At 40.2% G+C, this 26335-nt stretch overlaps 2 protein-coding genes across 2 annotated transcripts in view; both read left to right on the top strand.

The window, feature by feature from the left end:
* The window catches only part of AHRR (aryl hydrocarbon receptor repressor), an 86738-nt gene extending 85475 nt beyond the window's left edge, over positions 1–1263 (top strand). The window contains exon 11 of the mRNA XM_065669327.1: positions 144–1263. Within this exon, the coding sequence (XP_065525399.1) occupies positions 144–1263 (1120 nt within the window). The remainder of the gene's footprint in view (positions 1–143) is intronic.
* A 7579-nt stretch (positions 1264–8842) lies between these two features.
* Positions 8843–26335, top strand: part of LOC136008474 (uncharacterized) — a 29562-nt gene continuing 12069 nt past the window's right edge. The window contains exons 1-9 of the mRNA XM_065667813.1: positions 8843–8945; positions 10111–10202; positions 11169–11237; positions 13558–13591; positions 19806–19856; positions 21935–22012; positions 24806–24942; positions 25519–25638; positions 26149–26179. Coding sequence (XP_065523885.1) covers positions 10128–10202; positions 11169–11237; positions 13558–13591; positions 19806–19856; positions 21935–22012; positions 24806–24942; positions 25519–25638; positions 26149–26179 — 595 coding nt within the window. The 5' untranslated portion in view covers positions 8843–8945; positions 10111–10127. The remainder of the gene's footprint in view (positions 8946–10110; positions 10203–11168; positions 11238–13557; positions 13592–19805; positions 19857–21934; positions 22013–24805; positions 24943–25518; positions 25639–26148; positions 26180–26335) is intronic.

Genomic DNA, 26335 nt, shown 5'->3' with positions numbered 1-26335 from the left:
TGGACAAGAGCGTGAGAGTCCCATACTAAGTTAACAACAAAATATTGCTTGTAATGTATGTTGATCCACTCCATTTGTATGCTAGAAAACATCCATTTAGAAACCTCTGATTCACTGACTTTTTTTGTAACTGTTATTGAAAGGGAGGAAGATGAACAACTGAAGATACTAAGTGGTTTTGCCAGTTTGAAAGGAAACCTGGAGGGGCTTTCCTATAACAGCACCATTGAAACTCTGGGCCAGTGGAAGCATCTTAACTGGACAACAGTAAAAAACGAACAAGATAATGTAAAAGTGAAGTTTGAGCCACATACAAATGGTGAGTGTTTTATGCAAGAGGAACCTCTCAGTTCCAGCACATCAGTTTTAGGTATTCAAAACAACTGCACCACAAACAGTAGCTGGACTTTAAGAAACTCAAGCTCTTGTTCTATGAGCCAGCGAATGAACACATGTTCAAACAGGAGAGCTGGATCATTCTACAACAGAGACCAAAGCTTCTTTAACTTAGCATCAACTTGCCCTTCCCACTGGGGGAGCGCAGAAAGCTGCCAGTCTCACTCAGGTGTACAACAACGTTGTGCAGAGAACTATGCAACGGACCATCTGAAAATGCAGAGACCATTCCTATCTTCAGAGTCTTTCTATGACACAGCCTTTCCCTTGGAGATGCCTATCAAAACAGAATATGATTCTGATTCTGAAAACATTGCTGATAACTACCTGATGTCGCAAAACCGAACCTGGGTGGATGAGAACGGCTCAATGAGAAAGCAGGTGTTTAGCTACCCCAATAGAGTACATCTCAAAACAGAACTGGACCTCTGCGAGCCAGCCTCACCTTGTCAGAAGCCAAGGCACTGCCTTTACACGCCGCATAATTGGCAGTGCATCGTAGCAAATCATCCCAACAACCTAAACCTGAACAGATCTTGCAAGGGTTCACGTAGCAAGGAGGTGGCCCCGTTTTATGCTCAGAACTCCTCCGGGTGTTTGGAAAGCATGCCTGACCTGACACACACGGCGTGCTATGGCCACTTCTATAGCCCCAGCCCAGGAGAGGAAAAAGAGCAGAATAATGAGGGGTTTAAAATGCCGTGTGAATTTAAAAACCCCTGCTTGGTTCAAGCAATCAAGCGTGAACCCCTGGATTCTCCACCATTGTCCAGCAGTGGACACAACAGAGTACACACGAGCTTTCCTGAAAATACATTAGCAGGTCCTGTGCCTCATAAATCCACTGAATGTACATTTTTACAATAGATTTTATAACATTTGGAGTATTTATAATGTTAAAGGCATGAAGTTGTAGGTTCTCTTCCAGCTGGGTTAAATAATTTACTAAAATTAAAAGCCAGTGCAAAGATTTTGTGTGTGTGTGTGTGTGTGCGCATCTGTGTATGAGAAAAAAGCAGACACAGACACACACACATAATATACCCTGTACTGCCCTACTACCCTTCTCTTGGTGATCTTTGGAAAGAAAGAAAGATAAAACCTCAGGCACAGAAAAATAATCACTGCTCACTGCACAGGTATACATGCTAATTTGTCTTTTATCATCTTTCCTCGCTTGTCTACAATTAATTGCCAAGGTCTAGCTATTTCTGTTTCCTGCCTTTATTCTGTTTGGTTTTCTGAAGCTGATATGGATGTCTCTGTGCAAACATAAAATGTTTATGGTCTTCAGTGTGGCCAGTTTACCTTAGTGCTTTTTTGTATTTTTAGTTTTTTGCTATTCTAGTAAGAAGCATCTGCTATTCCTTTATCTCAGCATTAAACTGATGGCAACAGGATAGCATTAATTAAACCAAATTACTTTCATAAAATGCATTAGAAATTATTTCACTTCAAACTGAAGTTCTTCCCAAGTTTCCTTGATAACACTGACGTTTTAGCAGCCATATTTTTCCATTCTAAAGCCATCACCCTTTCAAGTTGCTGTTTGAAAGACTGAACAACGGAATGTTATCCACTTCTGTGAGTTACCAATGCTGTAAAATATACATGAGAAGAAAATATTTCCCCAATATTTATTGCTGTTACTTGTAACATTAACAGGAAATGCACTTTTTAATTTGATAGTATTTCTTTGATTGATAACAGCTTGTTTGATATTGTCACCTGGCATCAAAACCAAGCACCACACTAAGATTACATATCTTATTTTCAAAAGCATCCTAGTTTCGTTCCCAAAATAAAATCTTAATCTCTTAAACCAAGAGCTAACTGGAGGATGCATATATTTCGAAAGCACAAAGTGGTTTTGAAAACAGATCTGATGCTTTCCTTTGAACCCAGGCAGTGATGCATTTCCACCAAAAAAAAAAAAAAGTACAACTTCTGGTTTGGTTTTTATTGTTGTTGTAGCTTGACTCCTGCACTAACTTTTGTTCTAAAATTGCACTATGTCAACTTTATATCAACTTCACCTGTATAAAACCCACATCATTTAAAAAAAAAAAAAGGCAAAAAAAAAAAAAGCTTAGATGTATATGTGCTTTTTGAAAGAAACCCTATAATGAATGTTTTCTTTTTCAAAATATTATAAATAATAACAATGTCGTCATTTCTGTATCTGCCAGTCACTAAAGGCATGGCTTTACGTGCCAGAACAGTGGCATAAACTTCTCCCAAATGCTAGAAATATGCGCGATAAGTGTAGTTTATGGGGAATGTTTCTGCACCTGGGAGGCTGCTCTTCTCCAAGACTGTCTGTCTTCTCTGACAGAAATTTTTGGCTGTACATTAGAGTAGACATGCAAAGATTACATTCTTTGCATGTCAGTTAAGTGCTTGTGAACAATAGTTTGACCTGAAATGCTGCACTTTACACTGAAATGGTACCTTTTGATGGCTGTCCTGCAGAAGGCAGTATTCCCAGCCAAAAGACAAGAGTCCACAGTAAAGAGGGACAATAATGTTTTACTGTAGCTCGAATTAATTCTGCCATAGTCCAGCTGACCATGCCTAAGCCATGAAAGCATCTTTTTTTGTGTGTGTGCGTCTGAGGTAAATCAGCTCCCTGTTGGCTATGTGCTGCTTCTTACTTAAGATAGTCTTGATATCCTTGCTTTAATACTGCTGCCAGTGCATGCAGTGCAACATCAGACATGTTCTGAAGTGAGACTACAATGGTGGAATTTACAGGGCTCTCTGGTACACCACTGTTCACATCACATAAATTCAAGCCAAACTGCAGAAATACTTACAGGCAAGCAAACTGGCTGCTCATGTACAGCAAGACTGCTGAAAAGCTGCTCATTTAATTCCATGCTTGGACTCACTGTCACACCCCTCTGAGAGAGAGTACCTGGGCCTGGTTTTGCACTACCTTGCACCTTCTCTCATCATTTACATTGATGCAATGACTGTAAAACACTGTTGTCCTAATCTGGACGTGCTGGTGCCATTTTGCACAATGTAAGTGTTTAAATCAGGTGCAGCTCTGTAGAGGACTGCACCACAGAATGCCTCATCTGTGCTTAGAAGTATTTCCTGACATGACTACAATGGGACATCTATATCAGCCAGATTTCTCTCTTCAGCGTGGAACAACATATACTAACAATAGAAGTTCTCTACAGATCATTCTGTTACAGAATAAAGGCTATTTTGTTAACATAAATATCTACTTTAAGGCTTTCTGGTTTACTTCAGTTGGGATGATTTTTCTCATGTTTCCAACAAACCCAGACATATTTTACACATCTTAATTGATATTATAGAGGTAGATGAAGCTTCTGCATGTAAAAGAATCTAATTTAAGAGATGTAACAGCCTTCTTCTAGGAGGATGGATGAACGTATGACTCAAAAATGAGATGTCACCTTCTGACTCTCTACTGTGTAAATGCAGTCAGGTTTGCTTCCTTATTGTTCCATGAAGTCTGAACCCAAATACACTAATCCTGCACATCACATTTGAATTTGGCCCAGTTAATTTATGGCCGCGTAGTTATTCCAGGTCTCACATGAAAAAATGTGGTATCAGTGGAATTCTTTTTAAGTTATCACACACATCCATCAATCTCCTAAGAACTGTGCTTATAAGGTGATCAGCAGTTTATCCTCTTTTTGGACAACTGCTAACCACTGCCGATATGTCACTATGATAGTAAACAAAGACCAGTTCCTTCAGTCACTCATGTTTAGCCGTTATCATTAATGAGCTGGTATTTGTATTCCTCAAACACAGCCCAAAAGTCCATTTTAAGAGCCTCCAAATGTACTTATTGTAACAACAATAAAAAAGTATTCTTGCAGAAGAAATTCCTAGTCAAACACTTAACCTAATAGGAACCTGGAGCATAGAGGCTGAAAGAAATGCCTTTCTTTTTCCAACACCTGACTGATGACAGTATTCAAACCTCCTAAGCCATAAACACTCCAGAGGTTGAGACAGAATGAACTAATGAATTCTTGTGTTCAGGGATATTTTTTTATATTCATCCATATTTTTTCTATATGGAACGTGAGCAGTTCTAAAAGCTCATGTCTCTAAAAGAACATGTCTCCTTCTGAGATGTTTCTCAGTCCACAGAGAGCAGAGATTATTATCAATGCTAAAGCTGCTGAATAAGGTCTTGTCTATACTGCCAATGTTGCTGATTTATCTGTCAGTGGAAAGCTGTCGAGCACCATATGAATGCTAGTCCAACTGAAGTACACCACTGTAAGCACTATTTTTACTGAAAAACAACCTAATTTGAGCTAAGAGTAAACTTGTCCAGAAAAAAACAGTAGATTTTCCTGCTGCTTCTAAGGTTTGCTGGGATGCAGTTACCAGTGGCTGAAACTGGGGAAGACCTCCACTGTAGATAACACTACCAATCATTTATATTCACTTTAGACTCTCTGGATACCAAAGTAGAGCTTTGTTTTGAACATCTGAGTGAGGGCAGCAGTGTGCAAGCGGTAAGCTAGTTTCAGTTGGTCCTCAGTTTGGAGATCCAACTAGTGAAATGAAAGGTCAAGGGACTGTACCTATAGTCTCTGCAGGAAAGACTGGCTCCCTGCTCCTTGATTGTAATGCTGTAGCGCAAAGTATATGTCTATGGTTTAATCACCCTTCGTTAGAACACAGTAATGTATTCTTAAAATCTTTAGAAATTAATTGTCTCTGGGTGTCATAGGGAAATCTGACATTTGTGCATCAGCCACTTCAGTAAGACTTCGGGTGCTGATCTTTTGATGGTTTGGACAGCAACAGGGCATGTGCAATTCTGCAAATTCCTAGTGCTTAAAATACTTACATGAGAGGCAACAAGCCTGAGGCAAAGAATATTCCATGGGATAAGGTCAGCCTCTGCTGCCTGGAAGCCTTTCTTAACTCTTTATATTGAAGCCATACTGGAACTGAAGTAGTGCAGCCTCACCACTGTAGTTACTTCAGAAAAGCCATTGAATTGTCTTAACAGCGCGTGATGTTTTAATTGGAATAGTTAAAAAAACAGCCTACCTACAAATACATACATTGCCTTAGGTAGTGAGAAAAAAGTTAACATACTCAACTGTTTCTCATCAGTGTGATAGAACTAAAAAACAGAATTATGGTGGTATACAGCTGTTCTGTTGTTCTTGTCTTTCTGCTGCCTTTTTCTCCCTACTGTCCTAGCATAAACATTCAAAATGGAAAGACTCTTCTGATTATATTGAGACAAAACCTCTAAACCTAAACCAGACTGCAGAAAATTTCTCACTGGAAAAGGAATTTCTACCTGTAGAGTTTCTTCCTCTCTTTTAAATCTTGCAAAATCCTATGCAAAATCATGTGTCACAACTGAAGCAAACTTCTGCAAGTGGGTAGTGAGCAAAGAGATTCTGCAGGTGGCCATGCTCAGGTTGTAGTCACAAGGCTTTTACCTAGCTGAAGGAGATTCAGACGGTGGGGCTGCTGGTAGCTTATGTTCACAGACACTACCACCCTGACGAATACATCTTTGTTGTGTTTGAGCACACATGGCATGCGTTCTTCTCATTATAAATGCATTTCCCTATCATGCTATCAGAAATGTTTCTGAACAAAGCGTTTGTTCATATATATATGTCTACACAAATATACTAAACCCACAAAGTACTTTTGAAAGGTACCCAAACATACAGAGATCCAAGTACTTGCCTGTGCTTAGGCAAAGATTTCATTTGGATAGAGGTTTAGGAGGGAAAGTAAAAAAATGGATTAAGAAGATTTTTGGGAGAAAGATCACCTTGATTGATATATTGCTGTCAAAGAGTAATTATTCTGTGACTACAGCATGAATTCTCCACCCACCACTAATAACTCTGCTCTGAAACCATGTCCTTATTTTTAATGTAGAACTGAACGTGTAACTTTTCAGGCAGAAAATAACTTCTTAAAAACAAGGATTGCAGTAATTCAGTGCTAAGTTGTACTTCTCAATCAGACTGAAAACATCATTCTAGGAGGCATGAAGTGCTCCTGCTCCTTTCCTGGGGTTAGTCTTTAAAATTCTGGCAAATTCAGTGTCTGCATTAACACTCTCGCTGCTGGTAATTGTAGCTCAGTCGTGCAGCTGGTGCTCTGACTGTGCAGTCTGAAGTTTGTCAGGATTTCCTTGATGCAGTGGGGCTCCAGGGACAGCTGTGTAACAGCCAAAACTTCCAGTTTCACATTTTTACTGGTGGAATTATGGTATTCCAATGACTAATACAAAAATGTGGCAGAAGGTAATGGAAAGAACACCAGCTGCATAGCTAGCCTCAGTAATTGCATTTAACTAATCAGAGGCTATGCTAAAAAAGTCAGCTAATGCACTGGTCTAGAGCTCCCTATTTTTGCACAGCAGGGTGTCATAAGAATTATATCTCTGTCTTCCTTCTGAATCTTATGTTTTCTTTTGTTCATTTAAAATGTGAGATAAGAAGAGGCAAGCATCAACTCTTGTGTTTTTAAAAAATCTCAGAACAAACTTCAAAAAGGCAAAAGTTATCTCAGTTCTCAGTAGCAGTATTCAGTTCTCTTATCATAAACATTAAGGTTCTTCCTCTTTGTAGTCAATAAACATCTTTCTTCTGAAAGGGTCCTTCCTTGCATATCTTCCTCCCTACACAGCTACTTAACAAAACCAAAGAACACTTTCTTTCTTAAAGGCAGCTGTGCCCACCAAAAAAACTTCTCCTTCCTCTAGCTCAGTATGAAGCATTAGTGCAATCCCACATTACCCCCCTGCCATCCTTAATAAGACAGAGGCATCCATCAACTACACAGAACTCCTACAATAGAAAATAGCCTGTTTTGCTGGTGAAACATCCTCTCTTAAGGAGATTGTGCTGCCGAGAAACTCTGAGCTATCACCAACAGTTTAGTTCTGCAAGTACATATCATAGGATGGTTTGGGTTTGAAAGGACCTTAAGATCACCTAGTTCCACCCCCTGTCATGGGCAGGGACGCCTCCCACTAGACCAGGTCTCAAAGCCTCATCCAGCCTGGCTTTGAACGCTGCCAGGGATGGAGCATTTACCACTTCTTTAGGCAACCTCTTCTAGTGCCTCACCGCCCTCACAGTAAAGAACTTCTTCCTTATATCTAACCTGAACTTCCTCTGTTGCCAAATCCTTTTGTCTTTAGACATGGTCTCTCCTTCAAAAAGTCATTTGCTCCTTTTTTGCTTTTTGCATTTTTTTTTCTACGTGTGTTTATTCTTTCACTGTGCAATTGCACTTTCAATTTGTATTTTGTTTTAAGAAGGGTATGGAAGCATTACACAATGTGTATACTGCAGTGTTTTCAATTAGCCCATTTTAGATTTTGAGATTAAAACCACAAAAAGTTATCAAGCATTTTAATGTGACTCCATGTAAAGGCCTCTGTTACAGAAATGACCATGAAAAATATCATCATTCATCTTGAAAAGAGGCATAATCTACCATCAAACTCTAATAATCCTGCATTGAAAATGCCATTCCCACTCTTCCTGAAGAAACACAGTGGAGGACATGGAGATCAAGCGGCAGTTTTGGCCTAACTCATAATCCCCATAATCCCCAAAATTCAGAGCACGTTTCTGGAGGGAACACCGCAACGACCTGAGCATTACTGAAAACATACATACCAGTTTGTGCCCATTCCGCGTGCATTTAGGCAGGCGATTCACGTGCTGGTTGCTTTGACAGCTCAAATACTGAGGCCGGCCGGTAGCGGGCAGGCACAGTCCCGGCCGCAAAGGCTGCCGTGGGGAAGTCAACCCAGCCACACTTAACAGGAATACCTTCGGTAACATGTAACCTAACCATTATCGACTATGCTGCTTCATATACAAGTATAATAGACGTCCAGGTATATCACTAGCGGGCTATTAAAAAGCAGGCAGTAAATCGTGGATTTGGTATTTTGGCATTTTGTTTAAAACCAGTGCACTTTTCTGTTACTTTTTTTTGTGCTGTTTTCTCAGCCTGCTTTTAGAAGGAACTTCCAAGTGTATTTCTTAAATTATATTTTACATTTATTACCGGTCGGAAGTGTAAAGTCAAGACCTTTTAAAATAAATATTTGCATTTAAATTAAAGCCGTTGCCGAGTGCGTTGTCTGCCCTTTCTCCAAGCCCCACTGCGCCCTGCTGTACGGGACACGGATGCGGGAGGCGAGGCAGCTCCTTTCCGGCCCGACAGGGGTCGCCAGGGAGCAGCCTTGGAGGGAAGGGAGGGCTTCAGCTCCCTGCGGCGCGTACACTGTGCTGGCTTCCCATTGGTCGAGACGGGAGACTTCTTTTCTATTGGCTACTTGCGTATCACCGGGGCGTGGCGTTGGGGGGGTGTGTCTGTCTGTCCCCGGTTTCGGCTCCTGGTTTGCTGCGGAGCAGCGGAAGTGACGGGAGGGGGGAGTGTCAGCTCCTGGGTGCCGCTGGGGTTGCGCGCTCGGAGGGGGTACTGCTGTATTCCGCCCGGGTGGGGACGCGCCGGCAGGGCTGTGGCCGCGGGCCTCGGTGAGCCCTCCTTGGGGAAGTAGGCGCCAGGGTCAGTGGGTGGGAGCGACACTGCGGTACCGGCCGCCGCTGCGGTATCGGCTGCCGCTGAGGTACCGGCTGTCGCTGGGGTACCGTCTGCCGGTGAGGTACCGTCTGCCGGTGAGGCACCGGCTGCCGCTGAGGCACCGGCTGCCGCTGCGGTACCGGCTGCCGCTGCGGTACCGTCTGCCGGTGAGGCACCGTCTGCCGGTGAGGTACCGTCTGCCGGTGAGGCACCGTCTGCCGGTGAGGTACTGTCTGCCGGTGAGGCACCGGCTGCCGCTGAGGCACCGGCTGCCGCTGCGGTACCGGCTGCCGCTGCGGTACCGTCTGCCGGTGAGGCACCGGCTGCCGCTGCGGTACCGGCTGCCGCTGCGGTACCGGCTGCCGCTGCGGTACCGGCTGCCGCTGCGGTACCGGCTGCCGCTGAGGCACCGGCTGTCGCTGAGGCACCGGCTGCCGCTGCGGTACCGGCTGCCGGTGAGGCACCGGCTGCCGCTGAGGTACCGGCTGCCGCTGAGGTACCGGCTGCCGCTGAGGTACCGGCTGCCGCTGCGGTACCGGCTGCCGCTGAGGTACCGGCTGCCGCTGAGGTACCGGCTGCCGCTGCGGTACCGGCTGCCGGTGAGGCACCGGCTGCCGCTGAGGTACCGGCTGTCGCTGAGGCACCGGCTGCCGCTGCGGTACCGTCTGCCGGTGAGGCACCGGCTGCCGCTGAGGCACCGGCTGCCGCTGCGGTACCGGCTGCCGCTGCGGTACCGGCTGCCGCTGAGGTACCGGCTGCCGCTGCGGTACCGGCTGCCGCTGCGGTACCGGCTGCCGCTGAGGTACCGGCTGCCGCTGAGGTACCGGCTGCCGCGGAAGGCGGGAGCAGCGAGGGTTGTACACGGCTGGAGAGCGGTGCTCTGTGGTGGCCGGCCTCTCTGTGAAAACTCTGCAGAAAGGCGAAAGGGAGGGTGCCGTTGGCTGAAGGGTTAAGGATGTGAAGGTGTCCTCGTGATAAAAGATGTTCCAAGGCGTTTCTAGATGAAGCCGCCTTAATTCACTCAACTAATGCTTCCCTCGTGTCCCCAGTTGTTTGCTGAAAAGTACCATGTTAGCAAGAGCTGGCTTCATGTTGGTATTGTTTTCTCATTGCATGCAGTGAGCCAGTTTTGCAGGATGAACACTGTGACTGAAGAAGTTAAGCCAGAAGATCACAAACTGGAATCTGAGAAAAAGATATTTTACTGTGAAGTGAGTGTGTTTCTTGATGACTTTTCAGAATGCATGCTAAAGTGCAGTCCTGAGGTGTTAATGTCCATGTTCTCAGACATACAGACCTAACTGTGTGCCAAACTTGTAAGTGAGAGAAGTCATTAATGTGGAGAATAACATGGTTGATCCCTGGAAGAGCTACTTGTCTTAGGATCTGGTGAATTCAGTTCTTGAGCAGTCACAGGTGTGATGTAATGGTACTTAGTTGTAACCTTTCAAATCTGTGTGAAGTATTCTTGTAAGTGACTATAAAGGCTCATTTACCTATGAAGGCTACAACTCTGGATCAGAACATGTTAAATTTGTCAGTCATGTTTGAGCAGTGATTTTTTCTGGTCCTCTAAGTTTCTGGGACAATATGTCAAGAGAATAGACAATATTAGCATATATTAGTCATTGCTTTTTTTTTTTAAACTAAAGATAGTAAGAAATAATTGTAGGTCTGTACTGTCTTCCATTAATTGTTTTGGTGTATGTGTGTCTGTAGATCTTAATGAAATGCAAGTGTCTTACTCTATTGTTTTTCTGGTCCCTTTTATGTAACAATGAACATAGTTGCAGTTGCTATAGGGCATAATTTTGTTTCTGTTCCATTCTAGTCACTATATGATCACCACTTTATGTTGGCTTTCCAGCCTGGAGAAGTTTAGAAAACTAAGAATCCAGAATGTGGTGGTAGGCGGGGAGGGGAGGGTGAGCTTTTAGATTTTTACCACCTGGTATGTTTAAATGTATTTAAGTACCATTTGGACAGGTTTGCACACTATTTCTAGTCACTTTAGTGATATGCTACTCTCCTAGATGTCACGCAAGTTGTACTGTGTCAGCAAAAGAAGACTTTGAGAATTATGCTGTAGAAACAGATGTCTTTCCAGTTCTTATAACTCACTAACTACAGAATATCTATAGTATAACTGAAGATGTGCTTTCCATTTGTCTTTTTAGGTTTGTAAAGTTCCATGTATGAGTTCCATAAGTCTTCAGTCACACTATCGTGGTGCAAAGCATAGGAAGGTAACCTTTTTCAATTAAAAAAAAAAGTATATGCAAATTTAATAATCTGTCATTCTTGTGAAGTTCAGTAATTGATTTCACATGGCTTCAAGTGCATATCTAACTTACTGGTAGATCTGTAACAGTAATTTGCTTGAAAGTTCCCAAGAAAAAGATGAGGTGGGAATCTCACAACTATGCAACTAACAACCATACCTAAAGGTAAATGTGTGTTAATTGTGAAATTAGCACTTGAATTACATGGGAGTCACAGATGATGAAATGATGCATACTTCTGGTTTTGGGTACCATTAGTAAAAGTATTGTTCTGTTTCCCAGGTCTACATAAGTCACCTGTACTAAAAACTAAAACTAGCTTACTTGTTACTTTGATTGTAACATCAATTCAGATTTGTTGCAGGAGTTTACATACGCTTAGCTATCAAGTATAACGTTCTGTTTGTTTGTGCCTCATTAGCAAGTTCATGATTTACTACCTTGTTCTGTGCTTAAATTATTAAATAGAGTTTTGTGAAGACGTATTTGGAAATCAGGCTTTTATAAATGTCGTTTGGCTGAACTAGTGATTGGGTGATGATTATTTTCTTTTTAAAATTCCATGTTCTCAATCTGTAAAGTTGAGACATACTCGGTTGTCTGTACTTTCCTCGTAATTAGTGTTGCTGTCTGGTATTGTCGTGGAACTGAAGTGTCTGCTCTAATTGTAGAATGAAGGAATCACAGAATGGTTTGGATTGGAAGGGACCTTAAAGATCATCTGGTTCCAACCCCCCTGCTGTGGGCTGGGACACTTTCTACTAGACTAGGTTGCTCAAAGCCCCATCCAGCTCTTACAAGGATGAATCATCCACAGCATCTCTGGGCAACCTGTTTCAGTGTTGCACCACCCTTACAGTACAAGATTTCTTTGGTATATCTAATTTAAATCTACCCTCTTTCAGTTTAAAACAATTCCCCATTGTCCTACCTGGCCTTGTAAGAAATCCCTCTCCAGCTTTCTTGTAGGCTCCCTTTAGGTACTGGAAGGCTGCTATAGGGTCTCTCCAGAGCCTTCTTTTCTCCAGGCTGAACAAGCCCAACTTTCTCAGCCTGTCTTTGTAGGAGAGGTGCTCCAGCCTTCTGATTGTCTTTGTGGCCCTCCTCTGGACTTGCTAGAGCAAGAAGGTCTATGTCCTTCTTGTGTTGGGGGCCCTAGAGCTGAATGCAGTCTTCCCGGAACATGGAAGATTAACTGTAATACTGTATTTCTCAAGTGTTTTCTCTTTCAGTTGTAGATGAGGGGCCTCCTTATTTTAAGACAGATTAATAATATTTTGTTACCTGTTTGCTGATGTCTTTAATAGCACTGACTCCTATTTGAGTCAGTGACTCCACTTTCTTCAAACACTTTTCCCCTCCAGGATTCAGTCTCGTTCCCTGTTGATCCAGTAAAAATGTACAGTACTGTAGTATTTTTCATATCCTGCAAAATGTTCTTGCCTGATGCAAGGAGTTCCTTTAGTTTTTGTGGTTGTTTCTTTTTGCTTCCTGGCTAAGATTCTTAGTAATCCAATTATTGCTCTTTCTCCCTTTTAAAGTGGCAAACCTAGTGATTGTTTCTTAGGAAATCTGCATTTGTTTTCCTTCTGTTTCACTCTTGGAAATCAGTGGATGCTAGGCTACATCTGTCAAATCAGCTATCAAATTAGATTGTTACCACTTGCATTCTACGAGACATGAAACTTAAATATAGACATTCCTAAGTCTTTGCTTAATTCACAAGGTATTAGGTAGTATTTGAATTTTGTATGGTGTACCTCTTTAGAGTTCATGTAGTTTTTATCGCTGGGAGTTGATTCTTTATTGTGCCAAGAGTTTCTGTTTCTCATTGGCTTCAGTGTTTGGGGCTATGATGCTGTGTCCTTGAACTGGCACTTGAGTAATAAGCAGAATACACATTTGTGGGTTGTTTTTTTTTTTTTTCTCTAGTGCTGATAATTCATGAGGCCAAACTCCTGTAAGAAGTACTGATGGGCAAATGATTGTGGGGTTTGGAGACCACAGTACAAGGCTGTGTATATCTTGTGTATTGAGTGCTTTATGACTTGTATAGTTGCATACTGGCAGGTTTTGTGATTTTGTTACTGAATGGGTATTGTGGGTAGGAAATTGCTTAGACAAAGACATGTACATATAGTTCCTAGCTCTTTGGAAACTGCAATTGGCTTGCATTATATAATTTGAGAAACAGTTGAATGTTGCTTTTAGCAACAAATGGTGCAGCAAATTAATTTCTCTTTCTTACTTTATTTTGGGATGGCTTGCATCTTTGTAATTAAAGAAAGAGAAAGCCCTGAGACCCAAGACTGTCTATTGTAAGTATAACACTTTTTCTTTCCAGCCTCCTAGGATAGATATTGTTTGGGGATTTTAATGTTTGTTGCTTTTCTAGTAGTTTGGGTACTTGCATTTGTCAGATTTATGTGTCTATAACTGTTTCTGTTTATAAGCTTAATGTTCTTCCAAGATTTTTATCTAGTGAACTGCTGAGCAAAGAAATATTTTAGAGCATGAAACCTTAATTATGTCTTTCCACATCTAAATATTTGTCTGGATGGATAGTCAGTATTTTAGTTTCTTACCTTCCCAGACTAAACCTCTCCCACCTGTCTGTCAGCTTTATGCACTCACTGCTAAGCTTCAGGGAGTATGCTAAGAAGCTAAATCAGCATGTTAACACATTACTGTTGCAGATACAGCTGTAAGAGTGCTGGAGTTGCCTAGCTGCACCACAGGAGTGTTCTGTCTCTATTGCAGTGGACTTGCAGTAGCAAAGATCTGTTTAAGGCAAACTCAGTTGTTGGGGTATTCTTCTGTGCAGAAACTGAGGATGTGAATCCAGACTGTCTTATATCAATGAAAGTAAGAATTGTGGTGAAAGTTTGAAAGTGTGGGATATGTCTAGCTCATAGTGGAAACGGAAATCTTGTTGTAAAAACACTCATGATGATGTACAAGACTTTTAAAGTACAGAAAGCAGGGAATATTGGTAGATATGTGAATACTGATAAAAACCACTGAGAAGATTAAAAGCCAAGATGTCAGTCATCACAAGAAATTAGGCTTTCACTTCTGCTTTATCTTCTTAGCCTGTTCTCCTAAGAAACAAGGCTTGCATTCTGGCTTTGTCGTCTGTTCCCCACTATCGTTTGACTACCTCGGCCTTTTTGAATCAAGTTGATCAAGGGTTCCTGAAAACACATGTCTGCACAGAGAAGAGTGGTGTCAGTCCTCTACTGAGGAAAGCAGTGAGCTCACCACTTACTGGACCCTGAAGAATGAGCAGAAGAGAAAGACTTAGAAAAGTATGGGTCACAGTCAGTTTTCTAAGGGGCTTCATAGCTGCTGTCATCGTTTGGTGTTGACAAGAGAATATCAGTGCCAAGACACAAAATCCAAGTGTGTGACACTTGATGAAAATGTTATGAGACATTTTGCCTCAGCAGACATGAGTATTGTGTGCAGATCTTCCCTTTTTAGAAATACTCATAACGAAGCTCCTTGACAGAACTTCTGCGGGAGTTTGGAAAATGCATATATCTCCTGAAAATCCAATGGATTTGAACAGTCCAAAATTTTATTTATACCTCAGCAACAGCAATAGATTTGTTTGGCTTGGGATAGTGATTTTGGTTGAAGACAATTTCTAGAGATTTTGTATTTCTTCTCAGAAACTGTCATTAAAAGTAATACTCACTAGCTGAAGAGGTTCTTGCTTCAAGTCCATATAATCTTGTTTTGGAGGAGTGCATGGTTAGAAAGTGAGACTTGAATAAGGTGTGCAGCAAGGCTAACAAAAGTGGTGGAATACAGGAGCCTATTGCAAAGGCCTACATCTTTAGAAAACAGTACTGCTTAATGTTCTAGAAGCTCAGCATTCCATGGAGAATTTGGGTTATTAATGTATGCTTATTATAAACACTACATCTCTGGAAATTTCAGTTTGAAATCTTTCAACTGTGATGTTTTACAGAATGAGAAAAATCTAGAGTATCTGATCTTTTTAGGTCCCTTCCAACCCTTGGGATTCTGTGATTCTGTGATTATTAAAGCGAAGAATCTAGACATGAAACTTTGGTAAACAAGTTAAAGCTAGCTTCTGGTGGAGACCCAACATCACAGGATACTTCTGTGTGTCAGAAGCATTGCAAGATGTGCTCTAATTCAGAAAGTTTTACGCCTCAGTAATCATTTTGAAGCAATCGGCATTTTTTTCTTTTAATATGAAATGGTCATTCATACTGTTGATGTCACCTTTATTCTACTTCATCCATATTGAATTCTGCTTCACTAAAGATCCAGATGTGGGAGGCCAATTTGTAAGCCACTGTTAGGATTTATTTATCCAAAAGAGACTGAAACTCTGCCCGATGAAGTTTATTAGTATATCTTAGTTGTGTTGGTCTGGGGTTATTTTTACATGTAAAACAGCTTTTCACCTGAGTAACTTCAAAGATCGCAATTCAGGTTTCATTTTGGGAACTGCACTCCAATGGATATGTTACCAGTTATACAAATAGTTCTCCCTCCAGAGCCAGCAGATCCAGGAAATTCACTGTACCATTATACTGTCATTGAGATACAAGAATAAGTTCTGAATTTGCTCAGCCTTTGTTTTTTCAGTTTAAATAGTTGATGATTTGTAGACTTACATAGTAAGCATGAACAAAAATTGTACTTGATTTGTAGAGTCATGTGAAGTCTTGTGAATGATCATGTAGACTATGGATATTCTTAAATTAGGTGCACTCTGTGAAGCATGAGTCTAGTATTATCTCAGGATATAAATTAATGAGATGCTCATATTCCAATGAAATGTCACGGCCTGTTCACAGAGAAAAGTTCAAAGAGCCAAGAACAAAAATTGTGGATGTTGTCCAAATGAAGAATGAGTTTTCCTGGAAATCACTTGGCACAAAACTTGACAAGTATCTGAAATGTACACTGTCTGAAGAACAATTTGTACTTCAGAGTATAATGTCTGACACATTTAAAATGTCTTACACCACCATCTGTCCTTTGTGCTTTGCTGCAGAAAAAAGTCCCTTTGTCAGTAGGGAGAACACCACCAATGCTGCTATCACTTGTAAACTGAAATTAAAGCAGACATCATTTTGATTCCGAGTGCTTTAAATGGGATGTGCTATGTACAGTATCTTCTCTGAACTCATCCAAAGTAACTGTTCATAATCCAGAAGTGATGAGCATGAGTAACCTATTTAACTGTACAATACTGTTAGCTTTGAAGTCAGTTAAGTCGGGAGATGCATCTGTTTCCAGATGATTGTGTTTGGAGGAGTACCACTTTCTGTAAGAAAGACATCTGTATACCATGTGAGCTTCCATATGGTAAAACTATCAATAGTTATTTTTGTGGTAATGATGGAATTGAATATGCCTGCTCTCCAGCAGTTCAGAGGAGAGTAACTTAGTGGAAGATGTGGGAAGGGAAGATGCTGAAGTTCTAAGATTTTACTAAGAGTTAAAGCTCAGTTAAGTATAGAATTTTGTCATGGTTTTTTTTTTTTTTGTACAGTGATATAATTGGACAGATAGAAGACTTTTTTCAGCTCTATCTGAGGCAGTTGCACATATGTATTCAGGACTAAGGAGTGGAAGAGACTCAACATTGCTGCTTTTTCCTGGGACTGTTTGGCCAAAGCAGGCAGAAGTTTTGAAAACTTGCTTTGTGCAAGAGGCATTAATGATGGGGGAATGCCAATATAGATGTTAGGCACATGTTCCCTGGGCGACAGCAAAATCCAGTGGTTTACTGCTAAAGCAAGACAGCTCAGGTAGGAGGCATAAGATAGAATATGAGCCCTGCTAAAGCCATTTATGGGCTTCCTAGCTTTATTGATGAAGTTAATTTGGCATAAATAAGAGTAGCTGGTTTAATAGAAATTTTTTGTACAGCCTGTGGAATTTTTATTGTATTACAGGAAGATGCTGAGGTAGCTTACAGTACTTCAATAATACACACAGAAAGTGTAATAAGGGATGTTGCAGGTGTTTAATTGCTGGATCTAGCAACTTGCATCTACATTCTTCAACTTAAAACCTTCAAGTAGCATCATGGGTAAAGAAAGCTTCATTATAGTAATTCTGTAAAGCTTGGTGTCGGATGGAGTCGGATATGAAGATAAGCTGCATTTATTTAACAGCACTGATTATAACTTCTGTCTCCAGTGAAAGCACATCCATCATGTGTTCTGTCTTGGATTCACCAACGGCAAGCAGCATGTCAACTTTATGATAAATATTTTAACATATCCCTCCATGCTCAGCATCTGTCAAGCGCTGATTAATATGCATAATGTGTAGAACTACTGCTACATTTTCAAAGAAAAGAAACCTGGAAGTTCTTTTCTGAGTTACAGACTAGAAAAGAGGAATTTCATCCTAACGTTTAGTTTGTGCCTGCTGAGCAACTGTTTCTCAATACTACTTGTTACGCAGTTGTCATGTCCTCAAAGGGTTTGACTAATCTTTATAGCTGCTGTTCAGGTATCTATAGTATTAGATCTCCTCTTAGCCTGGGCTTTACCAAGCTAAACAAGTTCAGCTCCCAAACCTTTTTTCTTAAGTTATTTGCCCCAGATAGTTTGCCTTTGTGGTCCTTCTGTCATGTCCTCTGGTTTCTTCACATCCTGCTTGAACTGGAGAAGGAGCTTCACAAGTCCCAAATAATGGAGGATTAGCTATTCTGATGTGTACTGCCTGTGCAGTATCAATTATGGGGTTTATGGGATACTGTGCAATACCCATATAGCCTAGTTTATGGGAGACTTGCCTTTGGCCAATATTCAGCTTGTTGTTCATCATAATTCTGAGGTTCTTTTGGCAGTGCAGCTGCTCAGTCAGGCAGATCCCAGCCTGTGCTCATGAGTGGGGTTATTTCAGCTGTGGAACTCTATGTTTCTTACTATGTTTCTTAAAGCTTCTTTAATCCTTAATGTTCCCTACTCAACTGAAACTGTTACATTGGTTGTATCCCCTAAATTTCTACTGTCTGTGAATTCACCAAAGTTGTTCTATGCATCCTTAAGCAGGTGATGTTTATTGTTCTGGGCCCTGGAATCAGTCCTTGGGGTACTCTGCTGTTTACTGAACACCAAGAGGCTGGGCTATTGATTGTTGTCCTGTAAATGTAGCAGTACAGCTGATCTTCAGCTCATGGGTCACTCCGATGGGCTTTAAGGGAAAATACTGTTGTGTTTCGGTTTTGGGATGTTTTAGAAATATCTTGCACTATTAATAGCGTTACAAAGCCATGTGGCTAGTAAACATGAATTAAATGTTAGCCTTGAAACCTGCTGTTGCTGAAAAGAGTGTCTTCAAGATCATAGATGCTTGGTTAAACTTTTGAAGGCAGCAATAATAATATCTGCTAACCCCCAAACATCTGCTTTTGGCAATGGTAGCAGCTACAGCTTGATTTTTAGCTTCCCCGTGTTTGTACACCTCAACCATATTAAGGCAGACTGCACTGCGAACTGCTTCTGTTGCAATTCTCTGCAAATTGAATTTACTCCTAGAAGTAAACAGAAAACAAAGTGCTAAAAATCTTACTTCACAGGTACTTATTCATGTCATTTAGTATTTGGCCGTGTTGTCAGTCTGCAGGTGCTGGACCTGGAATCTAATTTGGTCTTCAGACACTAACTGAACAACTCTGGAATTAAATAATTTTTGAACTTGCAGGGTAACTGGAGATCTTCTTTTATTCTTGGCACCGGGGACTTTGAAGCTTTTTACTGAAAAAGATGGATAATTTATTATAACTCAAGCTTCCATGACTATGGAAAATGTCTTCATTTCAAAAATAAGAATTACATGGGCAAATATATGGTTAAACATTCACTTTCTAGTAAATGAGTAATGGTGTGTCGTCTTGTTTTTAATATTGAATGCTGCAATTTAGCAAAATACTGACATCACTAAAGCACACTTGTTTGTCTGCCTCAATGGGTTTGAGGGAAGAGAGGAGCAAGGGAAGGGTGTTCTGAAGCAATGGAGTGGAAGTACCTTTACAAAAGCATATCTAAAAATTCACTCCGAAGCTCTGAGTGATAAAGAATGTATACAGAACCCTAAAGAAGATGCATTTTAATGACTTCTGAATTGTCTGTAGGGCTGTGTGGGGGGCTCTAAATGCTTAGACCAGAAGTTTTCTGTCAGGTGACTGTGACAGATCAACTGTCATGGACAATACTGAATAGTTAAAATAATATAACCAAGTAGTATGAAAAGTGCTTAAAAGTAAAAATAAATATTGACTATTCGGTGCTTCTGTGATATTCGTCTATTTGGTATATTGTGTTGGTGGGGAAGAGAAGTGGAATTGAAGACTTTTTCTTACCTAGTTACAGATGGAAAGTGTACTAAGATGGAATATTGCTACCAGTGAGCCTATATTAAACTGTGAAATGAAGATAATAGTTCGATTCTCTAACTTGTTTGGATGATCTACAAGGTATTTAATAAAAGCAAGTGAGAAGTAGTCTGACTGTCAAACTATTGTCCTAGGTCCTTCTGCTCCAGTCGGAACTTCTGTGAAGTATGAAACACAGAGACCAGGTAAATGAATGTAAATAAGCTAATGTCCCTTTTTTCAAGTGTAACTTTAAACCAAAACCCACTGGTTTCAAAGATGACCAAAGCAGGTGGCTGATTGTGGTTTTGGAAGAAGCAGTCCTAATTACCAGACATTTGGACCATTGATTTTTCTTCTGTGCATTGGTTAATCTATGTGATAAAAGATCTTAAGAGAATACGAAGTTACAAGTATTTTCACGGAACGACTATCAAATTTGAGACAGATTTTGTCTTCCTGATTATCTGATAACATCTAGTATCAATGAATCTAGCTGTTTGTTTTGGTTTTGTTGTATTTGTGTTATTTTAGCTGGTGAAGTTTTCCAACAAAATTTTGTAGCATGTTTGTGTGTACACATACAATACAGTGGAAGTTTGACAAAACAGAAGCATACAAACCATGAACAGTATGGGTTGTTTCTTATCAGGATGATACTAAGACAATATTTACTTTTATGTTAGGAAGCAGGAAGAATATGGCCATTACCTTGTGGAAACCTTAAACTTTTTCTGTGTGGATCTTTCCATATTAAGTTCAAAAGACTGCATGCCTTTCACTGTCAGCTTGTGAACAGCCAGCTCACACTGAGAGCTACTGCACAGGCACACAAATGCATGAGAACTGCATAATACATTTAAGTATTGGTAAAAAAATCTGTCTATGGAAATTGATTATGTGTTACCAACTTGTTATATGTCAACTCTGTTGCACTATGCTACTGCTGTGTCACCTTGGGCAAAAATAAAATCCAAAACAATGGAGAATACAGTCTTGTTAAAAAGCTGAGTTCTGGTGGGAATGGGATGCACTGTTGCTGTGTCAGGAGATATTTTCTATCAGAATTAAATTGCAAGAGGTTTTTCATTTAAGTTAATGCTGTAACTTTGTGATTTACTTTTTTTTTTTTTTTTTAATTATTTTTGTGTAGCCCTGGTATTTGACTTAGTGGCAGCACCAGCATATTCCTAATGGAATGAATATTTAAGAGCAAGCATGGAATTTCCTATCTTTCTGAAGCTTGTGGGTTTGTGGGGTTTTGGGTTTGGTTTTGGCTTTTTTTTTTTTTTTGCATCCTAGGGAGAAAGACTATGATAACTGATCAGTGCTTGTGGTATTTCTACTTGTTTGCTGTGATCTGGGGAAGCTAGCAGTGTTTATGACACTTATGAAATTCATCAGTCAGTTAAAGTACAGCTGGATGTAGTTAGAAAGATGGATTATATTTCTTCACATTTTTTTTCTGATTAAAAATGTGTTTTAACGCTTTGGCATGCTCTTTTGTAATGGATAACACTTGAATACACTTATGCCTCTTTGAGATTGCTTTGCAGATACACTGAGCTGAACTCTTCTGATGCTCCAAGTTGACCAAGAGTACTTTAGAAATGTTTTAGACAGTGCTAATACCAAACTATTAAAACTCAGTGAGGAACGTGATACAGCCATGATTGAAACACTGCTAGTTCAGGCTCAGGAACATACTAACTGTGGTTGTGCAGCTTCTGGGCTGGTCTTCCCAGAGTACAAGAGGCATTTGGTATATTGGTGTGTGTATATATATATATATAAAGACATATATATTTTTATATACATGTATAAATAAAAAGATTGCATTCTTTATTCAACTTAAGGCAGTATGGTTCCTGAACTTCGGACTCCAAACAAGCAGTCTCAGTGTTAGGGTTTTAGGTGAAGAAGGAGCTTGGTGCCTTGTGGTGCCTTTTTTTTCCTTTTTTTTTTTTTTATGGGAACTGCCAAGGTCTGAGACATGCTCTGAATGTGACCGTGGCATCTTTACTCAGTAAATCGGGTTATGTTAGGAGGTCTGTTTTGTTTATTTGGTTCTCTTCTTGAAGACACTAATTCCTTGCATGTAAAATTTTGATGGAAACCAGTTTGGAATCTTTTTAGGAGTGACTGAGGTCTTGCTTGCATGTTTCAGAGTGCAAATTAAGTTTGTCCCCTTGAGTCCCCATTAGAAACTCCTTTAAGATCATAGAAGCTACGTGCAAACTGTCTAATATGTAGTGTCTCTTTATGTGTACATTTTTTACCTTAGTGAAGAGAAGACTCGCAAAGGACATAACCTGTCTGAAGGATTTTATCAATGATCCCAAAAGAGAAGAACCTCTAGTTGGTATGTTTTTTTGTTTTCAAAATGGTATGTCTTTGAATTTGTGACCAAATGGCTTTTGTTTTTAAACAAAAGGTGGAATTTTAGATATTATATTGTTTTCTGTAAATGTATGGAATAATTTACAGGATATCTCTTACACCTTTGAAAGTTTAACTTATTACAGTGGGTACTATAAAGGTCACCTCTTTTATGCACCTTAATTGTTAACTTGTTCCTGAAGTCAAGAGGCTTTTCACAGATCACGGAATAATTGAGGCTGGAAGGGACGTTTGTAGGTCATCTTGTCTAAACAGCCTGCAAGGTCACTCACAGCAGGCTGCTCATAACCATGTCCAGGTGGCTTTTGAAAGTATCCAAGGTGGGAGACTCCATGACCTCGCAGGGGAAACCTGTGTCAGTACTTAGCCACCCTCACAGCCAAAGATGTTTTGTGATGTTCAAACACCATGTCCTGTGTTTCAGTTTGTGCCCATTGCCTCTTGTTCTGTCACTGGACACTACTGAAAAGAGCTTGGCTCCCTTGTACCGTCTGAGCCTTCTCTCCCCCAGGCTAAACTGTCCAAGCCCTCTCAGCCTGTCCTCATATGAGAGATAATCCAGAGCCTTCATGGTCTTCGTGGCCCTTTGTACGTCCGTGTCTCTTGTAGTGGAAAGCCTAGAACTGGACAAAGCACTCCAGGCATGTGCCTGTTGGTGCTGAGTGGAGAGGGTGGATCATCTCCTTTAGCCTGCTTGCAGCACTCCGCCTCATGCAGCCTGGGATACCATTGGCCTTCTTGGCCACAAAGGCCCATTGCTGGTTCATCATCAACTTGGTGTTCACCCAGGTCTGTTTCTGCCAATCTGCTTTCCAGCTGATCAGCCCCCAGGGTGTACTGGTGCCTGGGCTTGTTTTTCCCCACATGCAGGAATTTGCATTTCCCCCTGTTGAACTGCATGGGGTTCCTGTCAGCCCATTTTTCCAGCCTGTGGAAGTCCATCTGGATGGCAGCACAACTCTCTGGTGTTTTGGCCATCCCTCCCAGTTTTGTGACATCAGCAGATGTGCTGAGGGTATATGCTATCTGATCATCCAGATCATTAATGAGGATTTCAAACATGACTAGACCCACTAGTATGCCACTAGCTACCGGTCCAACTAGACTCCGTTCCACTGGTGACTGGTCATCTGGTGATTCTTTTGTGGTTTTCCTTTTGGTGGGATATACAGGTGTTTCTGTTCAATGAGATATTTTTCCTCACTGTCTTTGGGAATACTAAAAGTAATGAGATGTATTTTAAGGTTTTTTTTGTCTATCTAATGTGTGCTGGTGGCCTAGGGAAATATGTTCCCTGACAAAGAACTAAATAGCAAATTTGCTAGTATTAGTACAGAATTTCTCTGTTTAATGAATTGTTGTGCTGTTAGTCTACATACAGTATTGGTGTTAAGAAACATAGGCGTTTATTATAAATATTTTTTAATAGAAAAAGGCAAATAGAAAAGTTTTACATTGTATACTCAGTTCATTTGGTGATAGTTTATTTTCAGAGTTATTTTTTATTGGTATAATGTTGTAGTGGGCCTGAGATGAAGTTCAGTTTCTTCATAGCAGCCTGTACGTTTTGGTTTTGTGACTGAAACTGTTGATAACACACTAGTGTTTTAGCTGTTGCTGAGCAGTGCACGGTGTCAAGACCTCTTTTCCACTCTGCATTCCCATCCCTTGCCCTTTGAGTAGTATAGGGGTGGGCAGGAGACCAGGAGGGAGCGCAGCCAGGACAGTTGAACCAAGCTGGCCAAAAAGATGTTCTGTACTGCATGTCATTCTCAGCAATCACAAATGAGATAAAGGAAAAGGGTGGTGGTGGTTTAGCTTCCAAGGTGGCTGTTCAGAGACAGTGTGGGTGTTGGTCTGCTTGTGGGGAGTTGAATGACTAGCTTTCAAATTTCCTTTCCTCCTTCTGTTACCTATTAAACCCTCTTTATCTTAAGCCACAAATTCTCTTGCTTTTGGTCGTCATTTCTCCCCATCCTGCTGAGGGGTGTGGATGTGAGTGAGCAAGCAGCTGGGTGGTGCTTGGTTGCTGCCTGGGGTCAACCCATCACAAAAACACAGTGGAAAATATGATAATAGGGAACAGCTGCAGGATTTTCCCATTTGTTTTAAGCTGGTTTTAAACTTGATGCATTTAAGCTGTTCAGAGTAAAACTTCTCATGCTAGGTATAGACCTCAACCTTGGAGATTTCTGAATACTTCTATGGCACTGTCTTTCAGTCATTTCTAGGAAAAATGAAGAAAAATCCCTTTTTCCCTGTAATTCTTACAAGTTTATTTAAGGTTTTAGATTATAAAGGATTCAATTTTGTGAAGCGATTATTGCCTTTCGTCCATGTGCTTTGTGCTTGGACATTGTCCAATTATGTTTGACTAAGTAGTGTAAATGCAGTTTTTTTAATCTAGGTATTTGTGTGGCATTTTCTATTCTAATTTTCTTTTTTTTATATGCATTTCTCAGTGAATTCCCTTCCTGTCTGTATGGAATGTAAGGCTCTTTCTTAGTTTCTTGAAAATATCCCAGGCAGGAAAAAAGCATGTGAAATATTTTATTTTAGTGGGCTTGCAAATCTGTCACAAACCATATTTTTTCCTTTCAGAATAAAGCATTGTAAAGAGATAACTGATATGGGCAGTACGTCTGAAGAAGTGTTGAAATTCTGTAAATAGAATACTTTTATTTATTTCTTTTGGCTTTTAATGGGCAATATTGAATACATTTTTTTCATAGTAATCTGTGTACATCCTTTACAGGTTTAGAACATGTGGTTGAAATCAGATTTGAAGGAAGAAAAGAGCCACATTATGAGTGCAAGCTGTGTGGGCTTAATACAGAGATGGCACCTATGATAGAACACCTTAGTGGATATAAACACAGAAGAGCATACATCGTGAGTAATTTTGATGCATTTTGGTAACAATTTCTTTATGATGCTCCCACTTTCTTTTTCTTTTTTTTTTTCCCTGTAAATACTTACATCAAGTTTGAAGTTTAAACCCCGATGTGATAAATTGCTGGTACTTGTACGGTAGACTCTTCATGGGCCAGACCAACTCAAATAGCTTTGAAGTTGTGAGCTGTTGAGGAAGGGCAATCCCAAGGTGTGTGTCTGTATCTGCTCAAAGTCTGTTCCTAAGTGTTTTGATTGCCTTCAGGATCAGGTTCCTAGAACAGTGTGGTTCTTTCATATTCCTAAGCATGTCCATAGCATTGTTGGACATGGTACAGAGCACATTGCCTTTTGGTAGTAAGCCTTGCATGATGTCCATTTTTTGTTTTGAACAGTATTTAAGCAACTTTAATATTAAAATGTAATTAGTCGTGTTACAGAGAAGAAACTAGTTCATAATATTTGAAATGTTGTTTACGAGCCTTTTAGAAGCTTGTCCAAAAGGTGAGATGTGCCAATTATTTAATATAGTGATGGATTTTGGTATTGACCATTTCAACTGGGTTTTGTCAACAGTCTAAAGAATTTCCAGATAAAATGAGGAGAAAGACAGCAGATGTAAAAGAATGCAAAGTCTCATTTCTCAGACGGATAGCAGGAGAGCTGGAGAAATCTGAAGGATTAAAAATGTATAAGGTAATTGCAAGTAAATGTACAGTATCTGGTAGTGTATCTTTTATCAGTGCATTTATGTTTGACCTGATAAAGTTTAAAAGTACTGCTGACAAAGCTTGCTAGATTTGTGTTTCTAGGAAGTACAGTATTAAATTGAATTGAGGCTTAACTTAAAGTTGCCCCAAAAATATATTTGGAAAGAATAGTATTATTGAAATTCATCTGAAAAAATAAAGCTGTTTATTTGTAAGATGTCAGGGTTTTTTACATAGGAAATGTCCAGTCTGAGTTCAGAAACTTTATTGCTTTACTTCAATGATTTCTAATTTTTACAAGTTACATTCTCTTCAGTGTAACCAAATTTTTGCTCAGATTTCATTGATATTTACAAGATTATATATCTGTAAAATGATGTGCTACATTATGCGTGGATAAATAAAAGTACTTGTTCCATTTCTAAAGGTAGCATCAGTAGAGACTGTTACGAAATTTGAATCAGAAGATCTAATGTGAAACTATTCCTATTCCTAGATTGAAGGTTGTGTAAGACCAAGTACCTCACGTAAGTCTATGAATTACTTGAATATAATCAATTTGATATAGTTGATATTTGGCCTAATTTGAATTAGTAGTTGAACTCTAAAGGCTTGGCTCATCTAAAATGTTCAACCTGTAATACGCTGGAAACCCTATGATGTTGCTAATAATTCTGATTTAT

This window comes from Lathamus discolor, chromosome 2 (assembly GCF_037157495.1).
Source record: "Lathamus discolor isolate bLatDis1 chromosome 2, bLatDis1.hap1, whole genome shotgun sequence".
Classification (NCBI taxonomy): domain Eukaryota; kingdom Metazoa; phylum Chordata; class Aves; order Psittaciformes; family Psittacidae; genus Lathamus; species Lathamus discolor.
This window is presented reverse-complemented; position numbering and strand designations above follow the sequence as displayed.